Here is a 22933-nt window from a genome sequence, read left to right as displayed (position 1 = left end):
ACAGAGAGCAATCTAATATAGTTTATGTATGTACAACTGTGTTAAATATATGTCTATATTAATTATGTTGTGAAAAAAGAATCAGAATTTTTTTAAAAAGCAGGAGGGAAAAAAACAGAGCAAAACAAATTTGAAAATTTGAAAACAGTAAGCTTTGGTCTCCATAGTTCCTTCTCTGGATGTATAGATGGTAATTTCTATCACAAGTCCTTTACTATTATCTTGGATTCTTGTACTACTGAGAAGAGCAAGTCCATCACAGTTGATCACATAATGTTGTTAATGTATATAATATTCTTCTGGTTCTGCTCATTTCTTTTTTTGTTTTTGTTTTTGCTTTTAGCTTTTTACAAGGCAAACGGGGCTAAGTGGCTTGCCCAAGGCCACAGAGCTAGGTAATTATTAAATGTCTGAGACAGGATTTGAACCCAGGTACTCCTGACTCCAGGGCTAGTGCTTTATCCTCTACACCAACTAGCCACCCTGGTTCTGCTCATTTCACTCAGCATTATTCATGCAAGTCTTTCTAGGCTTTTCTGAAGTCTGACTGCTCATGATTTCTTAGATAGTACACTTTTTTTGTTTTTTGCAAGGCAATAGGGTTAAGTGACTTGCCCAAGGTCACACAGCTAAGTAATTATTAAGTGTCTGAAGTTGTGTTTGAACTCAGATCCTCCTGACTCCAGGGTCGGTGCTCCATCCACTGCACCACCTAGCTGCCCCGATAGTACACTTTTTAAAAAATGTTTTTTGGTTTTGTCTTTCTGTCTTTCCCTAAAACCACCCCCTAAGAACCTTCTCTTGTAATAAGGTACAGTTAAGCAAGGAAATTTACCTAATAATAACATGTACTTCATTCAGCAGGAGTACCAAGAGGAGGAAGACTTGTTTCATCTCTAGGGACAAAAGTTATCACATTGACCTGAAGTCTAATGTTTTCTTACATTTTTGTGATTATATCATTCACTTAACAGATATTTATTATCTACTATGCATCAGACATTGTGCTAAGTACTAAGGATACCAAAATTTTTTTTTAAAGTGCAATTGCATTTCCTGCCCTCTTGAGCTCATATTCCAAGTAAGGAGATAACATGCAAGATATATACAGAGTAACTGGAGATAATCTCAGAGGTGAAACACTGGCAGGGAAGGGTAAGGTTGAGGTAGGGCAGGTGTAATACTGGGAAAGGTCCTTTCAGAAGTCAAATTTGAGCTGGAACCTGAAGGAAGCCAGGTATGCCAAAAAGCCAGAGATAAGGAAAGAAATCATTCCAGGCTTGAGAGACAGGCAGTGAAAAGCCCTTAGCTTCCCAGTCTTACAATTTATACCTCCTGTGTACAATTTTGTCAAGTCACACTGGTCTCTTTGTAGATCATCAAACATGACACACTCAATTGACTGTCCTTTTCACTCTTGGAATGTTCTTCCTCCTCATCTCTACCAAACTTCCCCAGCTTCCTTCAAGTCTCAGCTAAAATTCTGCTTTCTATAGGAATTTTTTCATAATCCCCTTCTAGCTCTTCTCTTCTTTTAATTATTTCCAATTGCCAGTATATATATATAGCTTATTTGTACTTGGCTTTTTGCATGTTTTCTCTATTAAACTATGAGTTCCAGGAAAGCAGACACTATCTTTTACCTACCCTGAGCTGACCATGGAACCTGGTACACAGTAGACAACTAATGTTTGCTGGCTAGATTAGTGCTGCTAGATTGTAAAGTGCATAGAAGAGAGTAAAATATAAAGAGTCTAGAAATTAGAAAGTTACCAGATTGTGGATGACTTTGAAAGCCAGACAGAAGATTTTTTATTTGTTCCTAGAGGCAACAGGAAGCTGCTGAAATATATTGTCTAAAGGAATGACATGATCATGCTTTAGAAAGATAATTTTGACAGCTGAATGGAGAATGAACTGGAGTGGAAGGTGGGGAGACCAATCAGTGGGTTATTATAATAGTCTAGACATAGAGTGAAGAAGTCTAGCCCAAGCTTTCTAGAAGAGAGTATAAGACTAGAGAAAGGGGCATATTCAAGAGATATTATGAAGGCAGACTTGACAGAACATGGCAACACATTTTGGATATGTGTTTGGATGGTGGTGTTGTGAGCAAATGAGAAGTTAAGGATAACAGCAAGGTTATTAGTCCAGGTTAGTAGAAGAATGGTACTATTACCTTTTACATAATTAGTGGGGAAGACAAATGAATTTTGGCCATGTTGATTTAAAAATATCTACATGATATCCATTTTAAGATGGCCAGTAGCAGTTGAAATCAGAAGAAGAATTAGGGCTGGATAAATAGATCTAAGAATCATTGAACCCATATGAGCCAATGAAATCATCAAGTGGGATATTATAAAGAAGGAAGAGGACCCCCCCCCAGAAAGACCCTTGGATCAAAGGATATGAAAAAATTGAAGGGGGGTTTTCTGAGATAGTTTTCTAGAATGTTGGAAGTAATTCACAGCTCTACCAATAGTGGATATATCTTTCTATAACCCCTCTAAAATTCACTCTTTCCATTATCATCTTTAAAAATTTGATATGAGGCAAAACAACATTGCTTTAATTATTATTTCCTTTATTACTATTTTTATTCTAAAAATGATTTGTTCTGATGATAATGGAAAGAAATACATAGATGCCAATCCCCTATATATCTTATATTTTAGTATTTTTGGTTTTAATCAAACAAGCAATTTTTAAAAATTTCATAGAGCCAAACTTTTATCATTTATGACCACCTCTGTTCCTTACTTGCACATAAAGACTCCCTGAGTTATGCATTTGAAAATCCATAAGGGAATTAGCAATCAACGGTAGAGGAACACTCCATAGATGGAGGTAGAAAGACATTCCCTTAAGGATAGCAGCATCTTCTAGGATTATGACCCCTCCTGACAGAAAAAAATCTGTAATTTTGTACTCTAGAAAGATACCAGTCTACCAAGCTCAGACAAGAACTAGCCCCTAAAGAAAACTTCATGAAGAATCCATAAAAGCAGAATAAGAGTCCTGGGATCAGAAATCAAGAGGTGCAGAATGAAGCATAAGGACAAGAACATTATCTTAACGTATTCTGCTTGCCTGTCCTTTATTACAAGGGAGTTCTATTGGGAAATACAGGAGGGAAGTTGTAATGTTACAAAGATAAAATAATATCAATAAAACTTTTTTTAAAAGTTCAGAGAAAGGAGAATTCAGTGTGCCTAGTTTAAAATAGTCCCAAAAGGCTTCCTGAAGAAAATGAGACCTAAGGTAGACTTGAAAGGACAATTAAAATTTGAATAGACATCAATTAAGGAAATAAAAGACACTTCAGGCAAGAAGAATAAAATGTGAAAAAGTGTGTAAATAGAAATGTATATATGTTTGTGTCTATATATGAAATATATGTTATGTATGATATATTGTATCTGATACAAAGGGAAATTTACCCAAGTCTTTGGGGAGATAAATTGGAAATTAGGGTTGAGGAGCCAGCTTCTCTTTACATGTCAGCATGTCTTTGTCTCCTCTGGAGTCAGCCCCTTGGAGAATCTGAAACCATGTTTGCATATATCTATCTCTCAAACAGGAATGAAGAACATTTTTCCTTTCCAGAGTTCTCACACTAACTTTGTCCCTTTTTCAGGCAGGCAGATTCTTTCTATCAATGAGACAAATATTATACAAAATTCTCCAGGCTTAAAAATCTAAATTATACCTATTTACAAACAATGATGATATTTCAATTTTATTTTTCCATATCTTTTCTCCCCCAAACTAAATATTCCTAGTTCCCTCAGTCTATTATTACAAGGCATGATTTTTGAATCATAGATTTGTAGTCAAGTCAAATCAAAAAAGCATCATTGTTTATTATGCTCCAGGTATCCTGGTAAGCATTAGGGATATAAATAGAAGCAAAAAGATAGTGCCGGAACTTAAAAATGAAGAAAGAGGGCAGAGAAGGGAAGAGAAAGACATAGTAATGAAGACCAAAGCAAAAAGGATGACCAAATGGACTGGCTCTTTCCTCGAAATGGGGATTCAAGAAAGAACTCACCAATAGGAAAGAGGCACAGAGAGAGAAGGCAGCTGAAGCAAGGGAGCAAAGTAAAAATTTTAAAAATAGAAGAAATTAGAAATCATGCAATCTAACGTCATAATTTTATAGATAATATAGGCTCAGAGAAGTTAAAATGATTTACCCAACATCAAAAAACTAGTAAGGTAAGGCTAAAGAGCAAGGTTGGAATGGGAAGTTAGGAGGGCAAATAATAGAAGACATTGAATACAAGGCTGATAAGTTTGGCTTTTATCCTGTAGGTAATTGGGAATTCTTGGAGTTTTGAGCAAGATTACTTGCTTTGAAAATTCGAAGACACTGGTAATTTCTAAGACAGTCCTATTTATGGGATTCTTTTTTCTATATATTTCTGATTTCTTCATTTACAAGTTATTGAACTTTGTAATTTTTATATACAAGACCTTGTATCAAAGGTAGGACTGGAGCTCACTTGGAGGAGTACACAAGTTCTTGAACTTTGTTATATATTATATTTTATTTTTATTATTATAGATTTATTATCACTTTTATTTATTATTTATGTTTACCATCTATCCTTATATACAGTAACAGAATCTTGCAGACCACCTTAACATATCGTAGTTACCCTCTGTTATTGCTAATGAAACAGGATACAAAAATCCTGCTTTGAAGTGCAAAGCCAAACAGCTGTCCTCTCAATGCCAAAGTCTCTGTTTTATTCTCAACTAGGATTGTTCTTTTGGCAAAGTTGCCAGTTCACATTGCAGTTTGTATGCCCTCCAGTTTTAATCAACCTTAAAAAAAAAAAGGAAGATTTCATGGAACTCTATTGAATGCTTTGTAAAAATCAATTTGTGTTACACCAACTGCATTCCTTTCATCTCTTCATTGTGTCACTCTGCCCTGAACATGCAAAATCATCAGTCTGGCCAGATTTGTTCTTTTTAAACCTGTCCTGAGCTTGCTTAGTTCCATTAATTTTTAACTGTTTATAGATTTTTTTAAACTTCTTAGAATATGTAGTCATTGCTTCCATGAGGAATTCAAGTTGGATTTAAATGTCTGTATGGAAGGCAATGTTATATACTGGTTTTTGAGTTAGAATTTGAGCTCCAATCCTCCCTCTGATATTTATTTACAAGCTGGGTTACCATAGGCAAAACTCTTAACTTCTCTGAATGTTATTTCTTCATCTATATAAAGAAAACAAAAATCCCTGTAGGACCTACCTTGATGTTGTAAGCAACTAAGGAGAAAATGAATATTAACCACTTTTGAACATTTTAAATGTATAAATATCAGCTGTTACTGAGGACCAAAATCTATTTACTATTTACTTTGTTTTACTTAAATATTTTTCAGATCCAGGAGAATCATCCTGATCCCAAAAAACTCTCTAAAATAATTGGTATATTTCTTTCATTCCAAGTCAAACAGATTCATATCTATTTACCCTTTAATACAGAATTAACCCCAGACTCTCTCTATAATTGACCTTTTTTCATTTTTAAAGAATTTGGGGCAGCTAAGTGGTGCAGTGGATAGAGCACTGGCCTTGGAGTCAGGAGGACCTGAACTCAAATCTGACCTCAGACACTTAATAATTACCTAGCTGTGTGGCCTTGGGCAAGCCACTTTTCATTTGCCTTGCAAATACCTAAAAAAAAAAAAAATTCAATTCATTTTCAACAATCATTTATTCAACATTTACTATGTGCCAAGTACTGTGCTAATTGCTGAGGATACAAAGGCATATATATATGTGTGTGTATTCATGCACACATAAATAATACACCTCCATACATATATACAAACATATGTGTGGATATACATACACACATGCACACACATGTACATACCCATATACCTCTACATATATACATATACATATACATACTCACATTTTTCTTGTTTAGTATAGTCTCTGCTTTCAAGGAGCTCACAGGTCAATGGTGGAGATCACATGCAAATAATAGTGTACAATCAATCTTTGCTCTGATTCAGTTATTTCAGCTGTGTTGAACTCTTTGAGACCTCATATGGGGTTTTCTTTGAAAAGATGCCAGAGTGGCTTGCCATTCCCTTCTTCAACTCATTTTACAGAAGAGTAAACTGAGGCAGAGTTAAATGACTTGCCCAGGGTCACACAGCTAATTAAGTATCTGAGCCCAGATTTGAATTCATTAAGATGAATCTGGATAACCCAGCACTCTACCACTCACTGCCCTACCCAGCTACCCACAATCAATCTATACATGATAAATTAGAGATAATCAACAGAAGAAAAGCACTAACATTAAGGACTTCTTGCAAAAGATTGCCTTTTGACTGAGAATTGAAGGAAACCTGAGATTTGGAGAGAGAGGGAATGGCAGGCTTGAGAGTTAGAGGAAATTTCAGGAAGTTGGAAGAGGAGTCATGAACAAAGAACAGTAAGGAAGCCAGTGTCACTGGATCAAAGACTATTGGGAGAAAAAGTTAAGAGTCAAGGAGACCCTTTCCCTCAGTGAGCTTACATTGTAACTCTAAAGATAGCATGCACATAAATACATCTATACAAGTCAGATAGTAGGCAGACTAGCAGTTGGAAAGACCACCTAAGAAGTGGACTAGAAAATGGTGCTTGAGCTGAGACTTGAAGGAAGCCAGGAATTTCAAGAAGCACAAGTGAAGAGGGAGTGCCTTCCAGGCCTGAGAGATTACTGGGGGGCAAAGGTGCAGAGATGAGAGAGGTAGAATGCTGTGTCTAAATTTGCACCTAAGGGGAGTATGTTGGGGTTTTTTTTTTTACTTTTTTTTTTGCAAGGCAATGGGATTAAGTGGCTTGCCCAAGGCCACACAGCTAGGTAATTATCAAGTGTCTGAGGCCAGATTTGTACTCAGGTACTCCTGACTCCAGGGCCTGTGCTCTATCCACTGTTCCACCTAGCCACCCCTACCTAAAAGAGTATGGAAGAAAATAGTATGCAATAACTTTAGAAGGTTAGATTGGAACTGGGTTGTTAAGGTTTTTAAATACCGAAGGAATTTATATTGAACTCTTTAAGTTATAATGAGTCCTTGGAATTTATTGAGTGGGTAGTTGGAGGATGTCATGGTCAAAACTGCAATTTATAAAATGTTATTTGGAAGGGGGATGGATTGATGTTGGGATAGAATTGAGAAGGGAGACCTATATACTAGACTATTACCAAAGTTCAGGTGAGAGGTACTGAGGGACTGAATTGGGGTGGTAGAGCTGTGAGAGTAGAGAAAAAGGCATAGGCAAGATGATATGGAAGTAGAAAGAGGTCTGGTAACTGGCACAGTGGATAAAGTTCTGATCTTGGAGTCAAGAGGATAGGAATTTGAATCCAACTTCAGACACTAGCTCTGAATTTGGGCAAGTCACTTAACTCATCTTACCTCACATCCAGGACCATCTTCAGTCATCCTGATTCATATCTGTTCACTGGACCCAAATAACTCAGGAAGAGAAGTGAGACTGGTGACTTAGCAAAGCTCCCCCTCACTAAAATCCTATTCATGCACTTGTCATAGCATCACCTCCCTGATTTTGTGGTCCTCTTTGAGAACAAAGGATAAACATCTATTCATCTAACTATTTGGTGAGGGAGACTGTGAAATCAAAATGAAGCAAAGAATCATGGGCATAGGGAATGCTGAAATTAATTGGAAACAAATTCTGTTTGCACTGTTAAAAAATTCTTCACTCTTCCTCTATCACTCTGCTAAAACACTTCATTTTGACCTCAAGTGCTAAAAAACATCATCTTGAGACCACCCAGCCCAGAATCATAGTTCCTCAACCCTTCCCCAAAAGGCAAAGTCTCCAAGTCACCACCTCTTCCCATGGACCCTGAGGGAGGATTTTAGGAGATTCTGGCAAAGGTTCTTTTCACTTTCAGACTTCTGCTTGATCTTGTAGTTGGAAGGTCAAAATTAAATTAGCAATCCACATGGTTTTCTTTAATCTCTCTTTAACTTCCCTATCACTTTCTTTGTGTTTTAACTACTTCTCAAAAAATCTCTAGTTTCATTTTTAACACCTGCATGCCTGGGGTCAAGTAGTGATTCTTTTTTTTTTTAAGTTTTTTGCAAGGCAAATGGAGTTAACTGAATTGCCCAAGGCCATACAGCTACGTAATTATTATGTGTCTGAGTCCGAATTTGAACTCAGGTACTACTGACTCCAAGGCCAGTGCTCTATCCACTGTGCCACCTAGCTGCCCCTCAAGTAATGATTCTTTGCAGGAAAACACCAAACCACTGCATTTATTAAATTCATGTTATGTGCCAGGTACTATTCTCCCAAGTATAATGAATATTTGTTGTGGCTCAATTATTTCAGTTGTATCCAATTCTTTGTGACCCCATTTGGGGTTTTCTTCAAAAAGATACCAGATGAGGAACTAAGGCAAACAGGGTTAAGTGACTTGCCCAGGGTCACACAATTGGTAAGATTGGTCTGAGGTCATATTCTAAGCCCTGGTAAAGCAAAGATAAAAATAAAAATTGCCCTGGCCTGTAAGGGAGGAATTTATTAGACGGAACAGAATACTCAAATTTTAAATAGACACACAAATGTGTGTATTTTACATACATGTTTGCATATGCAAAAAACAGATAATATACTATTGTACATGTCTAATATATAGTAAAACATAAATTCATGTATAAATGGACATGAGTACTAATAAGTGGGAGTATCAGACAACTCAGTTAGAAGGTGGCACTTGATCTAAAGGGAGGGAAGTATTCCATGATACAGAGGTGAAAAGGGAGAACATCCCAGGCTTAGGTGGGGTTTGTGAAGGGAGAAGATAGCCTATGAAAAGGCATAGACAAGAGTCAGTCAGTCAACAGGCATTTATTTGACAATGGGATACAAAAAGAAAGGGGTGGGGGGGATTCTGGGAACTGCCAAATAAGACAATTTGACTGGAGTGCACTGTGTGTAGGGGAGAGTTGGGAGGGGAATGTTAAATCAGTTTGGAATTATATCCTGAAGTCAGTCTGAGAAGAAATTTAAATGTCAAACAAAGGAGTTTGGATATTATCATACAGCCAACAGGAAGATACTGAAGCCTTTTGACCAGGGGAATGACAACGCTAGAACTGTGATTTAAGAAGATCAATTTGGCAGCACTGGAGAACAGATAGAATTGAGGCAGGGGGCACAGCTGGTAGACTATTGCTATAATATAAATGAGAAAGGATGAGGGCCCATATTTGAGTCCGAGTTATATGGTTAGAGAAAAGGAATGTATGGTAGTGATAATGTGGAGGTCAAATCACTGAAACTTGGAAATTGATTAAATGTTGTGATAAGGATCAGTAGAGATTCTATAAACTCCAGAGAACGGAAGAATATTGGTATTGTTAACATAAATAAGTAAGATTAGAAAAGAGGTGTGTTTTAAGGCAAGATGAGATCTGCTTTTGATATATTGATGAGGAAGAATCTTAGCTCTTTTATGGACCTTTCAAATACATTAACTATTAATTCACATTCTGATTCATCCTTCACCAGGACTATACAACTAGGACTATCTAGATTCTTCCTTCTCTAACCACAAACCAAATGAGGTCCTCTCTGACCTCTCTGTGGTCTGTATTGCTCTGTCCTTTTTAACTTTGTCTTCTGGTTGGCAACTTCCCCAGCAACAGCCTCCTACTGTCCCAGAATCCCTATTTCTTTCCAAATGACTTTGTCTTAAAAAGGTGATTTTGAGGAGGCATTATATGTTGCTGCTGACCATAGAACAAAAATTGGGGAATTAGCTGTTGTTATTTGTATATATTTGGATCTAGGATCTAGAGCTAAAAGGGATCAAGGAAGAGCTAATCCAACTATCTTATTTTATAAATATGGATACTATGGCTCAGAGAGGTGAAACAACTTGCCCAAGATCACACAGCATAGTAGGCATCAGAAGCATGAATTAAACCCAGATCCTCTGACTACACAGACAGTTCTTTATCATTGTAGCAATTATGATCTAGACTTATTATCCCAGAGCCAGGTCTTTCATATTTCCTTTTAGAGTTCTTGTAGTACCTCTGAGGGGCTGAAGTGTCTAATATGTGAGTTTCTTTAATACCATTGGCTTGACACCCCCTCCCCCCATGTTGACATCTCAGTTCTGTTTATTCAGTCAATTAGTTTTTATAATGGCATATTTACTTCAAAGATATCCTTAGAAGTACAAATAGTGTTCCTCAAACAAGTTTAGGGTGTGAGTGAAAGGTCAAGCAAATATATGAAAATTATAGGAACTCTGAGTTAGCTGAACTCCTTTCTGTAAAACTCCTGTAAACAGATCTAGAAAAAGTATCAGACCAAGACCTAGTGAGGAAACCAGAAAAAAGCCTCAATGAGCTATTTGTCTAACCCAGACTAATATAGGGAAACAAATAGAGTGATCTGGGCATGTGATGTGGGGAGAGATTGCACCAAGAACCCGCCACACATTGACACTCCAGTGACTCAGGAGAGGCTACGTACCAAGACAAAAGAAAGTCCCTGGTCCATATGAGAACACCACCAGACCCATGCTGGTATACCACAAGATCAATACAGGGACACAATGAGAACTAGAATTCTGACCAAGGGGGCAACAATTAAACTTTGCCTTGGATCAGATTATTCTGGGAGCACAATTTGAACAAAACTCAAATGAAATTCTTTTTTTCTTTTTCTTTTTTAAAATTTATTTAAGGCAATGGAGTTAAGTGACTTGCCCAATGTTACACAGCTAGGGAATTATTAAGTGTTTGAGGCTGGATTTGAACTCAGGTCCTCCTGACTCCAGGGTTGGTGTTCTATTCACTGCACCACCTAGCTGCCCCTCAACTGAAATTCTTGGAAGAAATGAATGGAGTTAAAAGTTTTCAAATGTTTCTAAAAATTGAGTGAGAGTGCTGGAGGGGGAAAAAAATAGAAAACAACTGAGAGCTATGGAATAAAGAATTGGAAATGGAAGAAAATAGACAGCTTGACTTGAGGTACATAACAAGATATCAAAGGTCCTAAAAATCAGAATGGATTAAATAGAAGCCAGTGACTCCATGAGGCAAAAAGAATGAAAACAAAACCAAAAGATTGAAAATATAGAAGGAAATGTAATATTTCATAGTAGAAATAACTGATCTGTAAGGCAGATTAAGAAGAAAAACATTAACAATTAAAGAAATACCTAAATGCTATGGTCAAAAACTTGGTTATTTCCAAGCCACTTAACCCCATTGCTTTGCAAAAACCTAAAAAAAAAATTTAGTTATTCTATTTCAAAAAAACTTAAAAGAAAATGGCCTGGGACTTCTGGCCAAGATGGTGGAGAGAAGACAGGCACAGTTCTAAAGTCTCCTGATCTCTTCCCTATCTATCACATGAAACAAAGCTCTTAAAAGAAATCTGACCCACAAAACCCAGAAAGAAAAGCCAGGAGAAAGAACATCTACCTCAGGATTTGTCTCCCGCAGCAGCTTTGGCCAAGTACGGGCGGATAAGTCTGGGCTCAGAAGGAGGATCAGCCCCGGATCAGCCAGATTAACAGCTGAATTGGAACTGGGAGTCTGAGGGCCTGGGAGCTGGACCTGCTGGATCAGTGGTGGGGCTGGACGAAAGGGGCTTGGGTCCACAGGGAAGCAGAGGTGCTGGTGTTGGTGCCCCCTGGAGCTTGGGGACTGAGCTGGGGGGAGAGTTCTGGTGCAGGAGAGCTGCGGACACCATCTCCTCTGCTCCCTTCTTCCCCTCTATTACCATAGGTTTTTTGTACCTCTTAGTGTAATGAGATTTGTCCCATTGGAAATCTAGTAAATGTCTTTCAATATGGGGAATGGCTTAGCAAACTGTGGTATATGTATGTCATGGAACACTATTGTTCTATTAGAAACCAGGAGGGACGGGATTTCAGGGGAACCTGGAGGGATTTGCATGAACTGATGCTGAGTGAGATGAGCAGAACCAGAAAAACACTGTACACCCTAACAGCAACATGGGAGTGATGTTCAACCTTGATGGACTTGCTCATTCCATCAGTGCAACAATCGGGAACAATTTTGGGCTGTCTGCAAAGGAGAGTACCATCTGTATCCAGATAAGGAGCTGTGGAGTTTGAACAAAGTGCAAGGACTATTCCCTTTAATTTAGAAAAAAATAGATATCTTATTGTCTGATCTTGTTACCTCTTAGACTTCTCTTCTCTTTAAGGATATGATTTCTCTCTCATCACACCCAATTTGGATCAAGGTACACCATGGAAACAAAGTAAAGACTGACAGAGTGCTATCTGTGGGGGGGTGGGGGTGGGGGGAGGGAAGCAAGATTGGGGGAAAACTGTAAAACTCAAATAATATCTTTAATAAAAATAAATTTAAAAAAATAAAAAATAAAAAAAGAAGAAGAAAATGTCCTGGGTATCTTACAACCAGAGGATGAAATGGAAATAGAGAAAGAATCCAGCAATTAACTCCTGAAAGCCCAAAATGAAAACTACGAACATCATAGTTAAAATACAGAGACTCAAAGCCAAAGAAAAATACTTAAAGCAGCTAGAAAGAATCTAGTTATCAAAGAACCACAACTGGGTTCAGATATCACTTAACAGCCATCACTACAAAGAAGCATAGAACATGGAATTTGATGTTTCAGAAGTCAAAGGTTATAGGCTTATAACCGAGAATAACTTACCTGTGAAAACTGAGTATCATATTACTGGAGTAAAAATAGATCTTAAATGAAATAGAGAACTCCTAAGCCTTCATGATAAAATAATCAGTGCTGCATAGAAATTTGAAGCTCAAACAGTGTGAAGTGAAGTATTAAAAAAAAGCAAATATGAATGAACAGTGACAAAGCAGTAAACAAGAAAAATGGGGAGATGAAGTATATTTCCTCACTGAACTCTATATTATCATGGGTCCCTTGTAGTGTGAATTTACTTAGGTTATGCATGGGAGTGGTTTATTTGTTTGTTTTTTAGCTTTTTGCTAGGCAATGGGGTTAAGTGGCTTGCCAAAGGCCACACAGCTAGGTAATTATTTAGTGTCTGAGGTCAGATTTAAACTCAGGTACTCCTGACTCCAGGGCTGGTGCTCTATCCACTGTACCACCTAGCCGCCCCCAAGGTTCTGTTATATCTTGATGATTTTAACAGAAAAATGAAAGAGCCAGGAGGAATACCTGAGATTATGAGACCAGAGCAAGAAAAAGGGATAAAGAAAGCAGCTGACACTTCAACATCATTCTTATTTGAATTGAATCTTAATTGAATGAATGGTAAAACAAGTAAAAATATATTCTCTCTCTCTCCATATATACTTATATAATCTGAAGTTATCAAAGGAAGCAAGAATATGCATATTCTTGCTTCCTTTGAAGTGTTCTAATTCAAAGCTATATTTCCTAATTTTTTGAGGTTGTACAGAAACAATATGGGCTTACCAAGAAAATTTGGGACCGTCAGAAAGTGTATTCTTACTTCCTTTGATCAATCCAGATGATGACGATGATGATGATGGTGGTGGTGGTGTGTGTGTGTGTGTGTGTGTGTGTGTGTGTGTGTGTGTATGTGTATGTATGTGTGTACATGTATAAACATATTGGGTAAATGAATATCTATCTGAATTGATCAAAACAATATTACTTTGATCAATTTATATGATTTATATATGTACATATATGTATATAAATATATATATATGTATATATATGGGGAGAAAGTAGTGTAAAAATTATATTTCACTTAATAGAAAAAAGGAAAGGGGAAGATTAGGGACAAAAGAATTAGAAGGGTAGATTGATCCTAAGTAAAATAAATTCTCAGTATATGCAAATGTTTTTAGACATGACCATTGTAGAAATCTTTTAAAGGCAGCAAGGTGTCACAATGGAAATAGGGTCAGACCTGGAGTCATGAAGACCTGTGTTCAAATTTGATCTCAGAAACTAACTAGTTGTGTGACTTGGGCAAATCATTTTAACCCTGTTTTCCTCAATTTCCTCATTTATAAAAATGACATGGAAAAGGAAATAGCAAACTATTCAATATTTTTTTACCAAGAAAACCCCAAGAGTCATAAACAACTGAAAATGACTAAACAAAAAAATCACAACAATATAGAAATCTGGTTTATTTGCATAGGTTTTGTTTTTCTTTGTTTTAAAATGGGAAATAAAAGAGAAAAGTCAGATTTTTGCTGATTGAAATAACTAAATAATCATTTTTAAAAATTCTGGGAGCACACTCTCCCCTATTCAATCAATGCTACAGTTTCCACATAGCATTTATTCCCTTAAATTCATGTCACATGAATTGCTAAGGAATAAGATCTTATCTCAGATATCTCTGGGCTGGGTTCCTTCATTGACTTTAGTTCAGGACTTTCAGATGACTCCCTCCCACTTCTCAAAATTCATAAAATTAAAGAGTCCAGGTTTATCTCCTTCACCTAAAACAAAAGAACAAACACTGAGACAAAAAAGTAGTTTTCATGAGGTCAAAAGTCAACCTTTGTGAGGAATATGGGGGCTCTCCCACAATATAATGTAAATCTTTTAGGTTTTTTTCCCAAAAGGACACAAAGAAATAATGCTCATAGATGGTTTGATTTCAACCACATTTTCAAGTGCTTAAGCCTTAAAGGGAAAAGACCCAGCCACAGGTGAGGTGGTAACTAGTAGAGAAAGGAAGAAAATATAAAAACCAGGGGTTGGTAGACACCTGTATTGAAAAAAAAAATGTTTAATGAACGTTTCTGCTCTGGCCATGTGGTCTAAAGGCGCTGACTCTAACTCCGTTTTTAAGGTGGACCCATTTCTGAACTAGAGTTTTGAGAATCAGGATTTTAAAAGAGGGGAATTAGTGTTGTTACATTATGACAAAATTTGTACAGAATGGGAGGAATTAAATAATCTGAATTGTTAAAGTGTTTGGAATTTTAAACTCTATTTTAATACCTTAGTTAAAGAAAAGTGGTATTGTGTTACTAAGAAGAAAAATACATAATTATGTTATCAGGGATTTTTAGTGATTCCTTTTGAGGAAAAGGTCTAATTCCTTTTAATGTTAAGCCTAATAATGATAACAATTTTATTTTTTTTGGATGGAATTTTTGGAATGTGAATGCTAGATTCTCTGTAAATGTATCATATATATGAGATTAGATTGTTGGAGGATCTGGGTATAACTGATGTGGGAGGCTCTGATAGATGACTGAACAGATAGCAATTGTGTGATCCCATGGTAAGGTAACTTATTGAACAAATATTTGGTTACCTTTTGTGAGCATATAAGCTATTTGAATACTGTAATGTTAAAGCCTGGAATTAAAATATGATTGCTTTGAAAGGATAATAAGGGAAATATCAAAAATTATGACCCACTTCTGGGATAGATTTATTGTTTCATTATATATAACTATATATATATATATAAAACATTATATATAACTAATATAATATAATATAATATAATAACAACTAATATAACTAATAACACACGTTGGGAAATTTAAAGTCATCTTGTTCTAATGGTTTGAAAGAATTTTAAAAGTAATAATTTTAATATTAAGGATGACTAGTAGTTAAACAAGTTTGTATAGAGATTTTCCAGTTTTATATACATATATATATATATATATATATATATATATATATATATATATATATATATAAAACTGGGACTATTTGTGTGTGTGTGTGTGTGTGTGTGTGTGTGTGTTTGTGTATGTGTGTGTGTGTGTGTGTGTGTGTGTGTGTGTGTGTGTGTGTATTCCAAATCTGTGGTTGTTTACTTTGAAGTAAAAGCACCCATATAATATAAGAAAGATAAACACAAGAAAGATAATTTGATATTTTTCTGTGACAATATTTAGCTGATTGTTCAGTGAGAATTTAGGAGATGATAGGCAATCTCCTAGCCAAAGGAGGCATTTATTTGTTGTAAAGTACAACAGGCTAGAAGGAAGGTTCCCTAGCCAAGAGGAATCTGATACATCATCTTTATATAGAGTTAAAGTAGGTATGAGCTCTAGAGATCAGAGGCCTCGAGTAACAGGTAGGAGATGAGGAATGTAGGGCCAACCATAATTAGAATTCCTGGGTTTAGCAAGGACCCAGGAAGGACATTCAGAGCTTTAAGTAGGGAATTCATTAATTGGAACCCCTATTAAGACTATAATTGGAATTTGGTGAATTGGACTCACTCAAAGTTCTAATCAGGTAAAACAACTATTTTAAATCATGGGACTTTTAATCAATTTTTACTTTTTTATGTCTGATACGTGCAAAAAGAAAGTGTTACTGTATCAATGTGTTCTTGGAGCCAAGGAAGGCCAATGGACTGAAAATTTCAAGTGACAGGTATATACAGTTGAAGGGTTGGCTTTTCAGTGCAGCTAATGTCTCACCTGGTAGAATAAATCAGGCCTAAGACATTTGACTACACACATGTCCTCTGCCTGGATGCTGACATTCAAAAATTATATCTACAAAACGAGTTGTCCTTTGATGTCCTGTATCTTTATAGTAACTATAAGCAAACCAGAAAAAGAAGTTTTAGATCAAGTGGATTTAATAGTCAGATAAGTTAAGTATGTGACTCTGATCCTGCTGTCAGCTACATGCTTAGATAGGAATTAAGATTCCTTCATTTTTATGTTAGGGAGATATTTAGGTAAGGAGAAGAATGGGAAATTTTTAGGATAATTATAGTTTAAAGTTCTAATCTAAGGAAAGAAATGAGTGTCAGATAAGAACATCAGGAAAAAGGAAAATCTATGGTATATTTGAGAATATTTTGGGAAAAAATTCATTTTGGTTAAGGATATTTGAGTCATTATAATGAGAGCTAAAGGATGAGAAATGTATATGTTACAAGCTTAAGTTAATGTAGCAATTCTCAGTAGAATTTACTCATATAATAAAGAAGTTCTGAAAGTTCATTGTGTTAAAGTGAAGTATGTATATCATCAGTAAGGCAAATTGTAAATTGTAATAAGCTCCAGAATCTCATTGTCTTATGATGAAAACATGTGTTTTGATCTGAGTAAAATGTTAAGTATTTTTTTTTCCCAGAAGAAAAAGTCTCAACAATCACCTGAGTTGGAGAGGACCTTTTGGAACAGATTCAGAACATGCAGAACTACATTGATGTCTACAGGGAAGAAGAGAAGAGAGAAATAAAGACCCTGGACCAGTTCATCTCCACTATCTCTCACCTATGTATACATTTTGTAGCCAGGGGATCTGCCCCTTTTCATACCTGTAACTTCCCCTTGATTCTGTAAGTGTGACACCTCTTCCCTCTCCTTATACATAATGAAGGTTTTGATGAAAAGGAGGAGAGGCAGGGTGAAGATGTTCTCCATTAAGGAAAAAGGAGGCCAAGATTTTTGGGTGGCATGATTATATTCTACATGAGTCTGTTTATCATATCTAGGGAAAGTCCTATCTCTGATTTAGAGAATGGGGTATGGTGGGAGAGAAATCTAGCTGATAGAAGTCTTTTGGTGTGGCTAACTGTTGGACTTTCAGAGGTCTACAGCAGCTTGAGAACTGGCCTTGGGCGCCAGTCCCGCCAAGTCCAGCCTAGATTCTCAGTTACTGGTTAGAGGTATACTGTAGAACAGGATTTTGGATCAGAGGAGAGAAACATTAGTGGCATATGACTGAGTCAGTTCAGGGTGACAATTGTTTAATCCCAGTCTGAACAGGATATTTCCCTGGGGAGTAGCAAATGACTGTTGATTTATGTCTGGAAGCAGGGTACATATTCTGGGCTATATAATTAACAGAGATAGGTGAGACTCATGTGAGATGTAATGATGGTACCTGGATCCCTTGTTATGATCCATTACAGTAAAGAAAATTATGATTACCACTGCATTAACCCATCTGCCAAGGATTGGTCAGGGTGTTGTTATCTAGACTTATGGACCTGGTACCTGGGCATAGGATAGGAGCTAGGCCTATGGAATCACAGTTTGTATCCTAATTAATTTCTAAACTGTAATGGAAACAATTATCAATGAGATAGCTAGGGCCCTGGACTTGCTGGCTGGCTAAGCCATGCAAACAAGAGAGAGAGTTATTCAACATAGAGCTGTATTAGACAATCTGCTGGCTGGAGAAGGCAGAGTTTGTGGTAAATTGAATCCATTAAGTTGCTGCCTAAAGATAGACGACAATAGGCAAGAAGTAAAAGACATCAGAAAGTTTGCATGTACTCCCAGACAAACCTGGAAAATCATAGAGTCCATGTCTCTGATAATGAGGAAGTAAAAATCTTGATGGGAAAAAGAGTCAATAGTCATGTCAATAGCAAGGATTGTGACTTAAGAAAGAAATCACTAATAAGGTATGGAACCCAAGTTCTTATTAAAAAAAAAAGGAAAGGGGGAATTATGAGGAATATGGGGGTAACTGGGTTCCACATGAATGTAAAGGGAGAATTGTTAGTTTACATTACAAAGATTGGGGTCTGCTTGTATTGTTGCCTATGGGCAGATACCTGAGTTAAGACAAAAGACTTAGCTTCAATCTAATCAAAACCCAAAATTAGGTGAGGTCTGCCCCACCTAGTTGTGAGATAACCTAGGGTCTGTGTCCTTCTCCTTTGAGCATGCTCAAGGAGGTAGCTATTCTTATTTATTAGTATAATGAGTAGGATGGGGAAAATTTATGAAGACTATGTATCCATTAGATTGTGACCCCAGTCAATGATGGGCATGAAGGAGGAGGAACAAAGCCTTTCAAAGTGCACATAACAATTAGCAATTCTGGATTTTGGTGCCCCTCTCCCCTTGAGAGAGGTGTGCCATTTATTAAGATGTCTTAATAAAAAACCATTTCAATCACTCTAGACTAAGTATTCACGAGCCATTTATAATAACCTTCTTTAAGGTTGCCATCTAGCAATAAGTCAGCTGATGAGAAGTTAAACCAAGAGAAAGAGACTGAGACTAAAACCTTTTGAATGATTTCTTGCCTGCCTTCCTTACCATCCCCTAGTTGTAGCTCCTTGGCCACAGTCAATCAAGAGGCTCCCCTTTACTGAATGGTAAACAGACCAGAATCAATCACACACACAATGTGTCCTCATGCCTCAGTATCTTTCTAAAATTCTTCCATTTCACATTCCACAACTCTCCCAGAGGCCAGGTCCTCAGCCTCATGAAATGGGGGCTTGCCTGTTAGACCTTATATAACGCCCCTTGACATCCACATAAAGTGAAAGTTCCTTTACAACAGATATTGTCTTTTTTTATCTTTGTATCACCAGTGTCCAGTACCTTAATAAATTGTTTGTGACATTGAAAAATTATCCTATTGTCTTTTTCTTTTAAGTTTTTGCAAGGCAAATGGAATTAAGTAGCTTGTCCAAGGCCACACAGCTAAGTATTTATTAAGTGTCTGAGGTTGGATTTGTACTCAGGTACTCCTGACTCCAGGCTGTTGCTCTATCCACTGCACCACCTAGCCCCTCTATCCTATTGTCTTTCAATCATACCAACATTTCTCTGTATTTTTAAGTAAGCATAGGTTGTTAGACATAGTAGGGGCCAAAATGAATGTGTTGATTTATTTTAAAGATCAATTATTAAGCACAGTTGTGATGCACAGACATTTTAAATTCATCATTGATTTTGTTCCCCTTTTCATTTATTCATTGGACTTTGTCTCTGTGTATTCCTTGGTGTAGTATATCTGGTAATGTCCTTCTTATTCCCTTAAAACCTTAAAGTTGGCATATTATTAATCATTCTTCTCTTCTTTACATTTCTTCTGGAAACCTCAATTTCTCCACTCTTCCATGGAATTTGTCTTTCCAGGTGTTTAACCTGGCCTAGTTTTTCCTTTGGACCTCATAATTTAATAAAATGTTTAAACTGATTTGAATCTTTAAATTCTCTCATTAAATCATACCAACTTCATTTTTCCCCTTATGTTCATTCTCAGAGGTCCCTTGGTCTATTTTGCCTGAATTATGATGATGACTTTTAGGATTCTCTTATCTCTTTCCACTTACAAAGATATATATCTATATCTATATCTATATCTATATCTATATCTATATCTATATCTATATCTATATCTACATCTATATCTATATCTATATCTATATCTATATCTATATCTATATCTATATATATATGTTGGGTTTTGCAAGGCAAATGGGGTTAAGTGGCTTGCCCAAAGCTACACAGCTAGGTAATTATTAAGTGTCTGAGACCGGATTTGAACCCAGGTATTCCTGACTCCAGGGACAGTACTTTATCCACTATGCCACCTAGCCGCCCCTACTTACAAAGATATTAATCCTGCCCTCCCCCAATAACTCAAACACAGGGCTGATTCATTTTGTATGGGAAATAATTTACCTACCACACTAGGATGAGATTTTTATTTTCTAATGTAAAAATCATAAGAATGCGTTTCCTCTCTATTATTTTCATTTCCAATTAGTGATAATTTGTTAGGATTATGGAACTCAGAATTTTAGAGTTGGAAAGGACCTTGGGGAATCAAGTTCTAACCTCCTCAAGCAGATGAGGAAACTGAGTCACAGATCAGTTAAGTGGTTTGCCCAAGAATACAGGGATAATATTAGAGCCCAAACCAGAAACCAGACATTTTGACTCTAAATCCAATACTCTTTAATGCCGACCATAAGACCTTCCATTTTATACAACTCTGTGGAATGCCTCAAGATCTTTTTTTTGTTTTTTGTTTTTTGCAAGGCAATGGGGTTAAGTGACTTGCCCAAGGTCACACAGCTAGGTCATTATTAAGTGTCTGGGGCAGGATTTGAACTCAGGTCTTCCTGACTCCAGGGCCAGTGCTCTATCCGCTGTGCCACCTAGTTGCCTCAGGATCTGTTTCTAAAAGTGAAAGAATAGGCAGGGCAGACAAAAAATATAATATTCTTGTCTTAGAGCACACTGTGTCAATAAGTTGAAGGCATTTTAAGAAAGTGTTTGAGTTTTCGTAACCAAGAATTTATCATAAAAGCATCCAGTCTATCAGTAGTGAGCATCTCTATGTTTGTCCAGGTTACTCCATGGAAAGCAATAGTAGCTAATTTTATTTGACCATACACAAAGCCCTTCTACCTTACAACCTCTCAGATCTTATATTCTGCTGAAGTGTATCTCTATGTCACATTGAGTCTTTGGGATAGAACTTTGTGGAGGTTCCCAGGATCCTGGAGAGATCTTGTAGCAGATTTATGGAAGAACATGAGTCACATGGGTTGGGCAGGCATAGTTTAGTAGTGATCTGCTCTATCAGAGAGAATCCTCAACAATGAACTTATACCTCTGGAACTATGGAGTGTGTTTAGGATGGCACCAAAACAAAGGAGGAAGATGAGAGAATACCATTAAAAAAAACAAACATCAAGCAACAAGTATGATCTTGCCTTTTCCCCTAGGATTTTAGCCCACCAAAATAAGTAAGGATGCTTTGTATGAAAGACTTGTGAACTGCCTTGTCTTTATGAACCATAGACTCATAATGTTAGTTTGTTTGTCTTTATGAGTCAGAGAATCAGAATGTTAGCTCCATTGACAAATGTTTTAAAAATTTACATGTTTTCCTCATAACTAATCAGGTGAGTCTCAGGGTGCTATAATTTCCCTTAGCACCTGAAACTTTCTCACCCTGAATTATCTATCCACTTCTCCCACTGGTGAATTCCTTCTGATGCTTAAGGGTGATTCACCAGAGAATTCATGCTCAAATTCTTCTCCTTGTTCTCTTTTGTACTCTCAGAACTTGGCCATACTGTTCCAGCTGCACAATCATCCTGGAATTTCCCTCAGTACTTTCTTGTCCTGAAACAATATTCTGCCTTTCAAGTTCCTTTTCCCATTGAAGGGAAATATTGCGCAAAATTATGTTTTATAACTATTAATTTGTAACATCTATACTGATCATGTATGTTCTTCCCACCACCCATTCCATTGTCCAAGCTATGAGATTGATGTGGGAGAAATTGGTGTCTCATAAAATGAGTGCTCTAGAGAATGAAACATTCACACTGGCCCTGGAGGTAATGAGTTCAGGATTTTTTCTTCACAAGTCCGAAAAATTTAACTGGCTTGAAGTTTGAGGACAGAGTGAATGACAAAGATTCAGGCTAGTGTGCCTGAAGGAAAGGAGAAAGGAAAACAGCCATAAGAGTTGGCTGGGCTCAGACCAGAGTGGGTCTGGCCTTGTGCAGAGTTTAGCCCAGACTTTTATAGTCTTGCCACTTCTGGCATAGAAGAGTAAGGAAAATTTGGCCAAAGGGGAAATCTTTTTGGGGTTTTTTTTGTTTTCTTTTTGCAAGGCAACCTGGGTTAAGTGGCTTGCCCAAGGCCACATAAGCTAGGTAATTGAACCCAGGTACTCCTGACTCCAGGGCCATATCCATTACTCCACCTAGCTGCCCCCAAAGGGAGATGAAATCTGACTGAGGTCAGTTAAAGGTTGATAGCTGAGGGGAGGCTCAGGAAGAAGGGTTTGAGGTTGCTCTTATCTTGGCTAATTTACATTTAACAATGGAGTTACATTGAACAATAGAAGGCAATTTACATCTGATTAGGGCCTGAGCTACCTTGGGGAGTCCTCAGAGACCATCAGAGAGGCACAAGTAACTGTTTCTTAATATTAAAAACTAGACAGATATTTCTCCTACAAGATGAGATAAGTGAACTCTAGTAAAGTGCCTTGCCCCTACTTGGCAAGGACTCAGTCAATCCCTGGCCCTAGGCACAAAAGCCTACATCAACAAAACTGGATTCCTGCCTAAACCTGAAAGATTTAAGTCTCAGACCTACCACCCCTCATCTACATACCTCTCATTATCTCATTTCTGCTTTCTGAGCTATCCAACCCCACCTAAG

The 22933-nt window shown here is 37.0% G+C and overlaps 1 protein-coding gene across 2 annotated transcripts in view; it reads left to right on the top strand.

Annotated features, from left to right (window-relative positions):
• The window catches only part of NMNAT3 (nicotinamide nucleotide adenylyltransferase 3), a 208491-nt gene extending 189308 nt beyond the window's left edge, over positions 1–19183 (top strand). Inside the window, exon 7 of one of the 2 annotated variants that reach the window (XM_074214891.1) lies at positions 17124–19183. In XM_074214891.1, the coding sequence (XP_074070992.1) occupies positions 17124–17228 (105 nt within the window). In that variant the 3' untranslated portion in view covers positions 17229–19183. Of the gene's footprint in view, positions 1–17120 lie in introns of both variants that reach the window. The other variant, XM_074214890.1, reaches the window with a different exon arrangement.
• The last annotated feature ends 3750 nt before the right edge of the window (positions 19184–22933 follow it).

The sequence above is a fragment of the Macrotis lagotis genome, chromosome 1 (assembly GCF_037893015.1).
Source record: "Macrotis lagotis isolate mMagLag1 chromosome 1, bilby.v1.9.chrom.fasta, whole genome shotgun sequence".
Taxonomy (NCBI): domain Eukaryota; kingdom Metazoa; phylum Chordata; class Mammalia; order Peramelemorphia; family Peramelidae; genus Macrotis; species Macrotis lagotis.
Note: the sequence above shows the minus strand (reverse complement) of the source record. Positions and strands in the feature narration are given on the sequence as shown.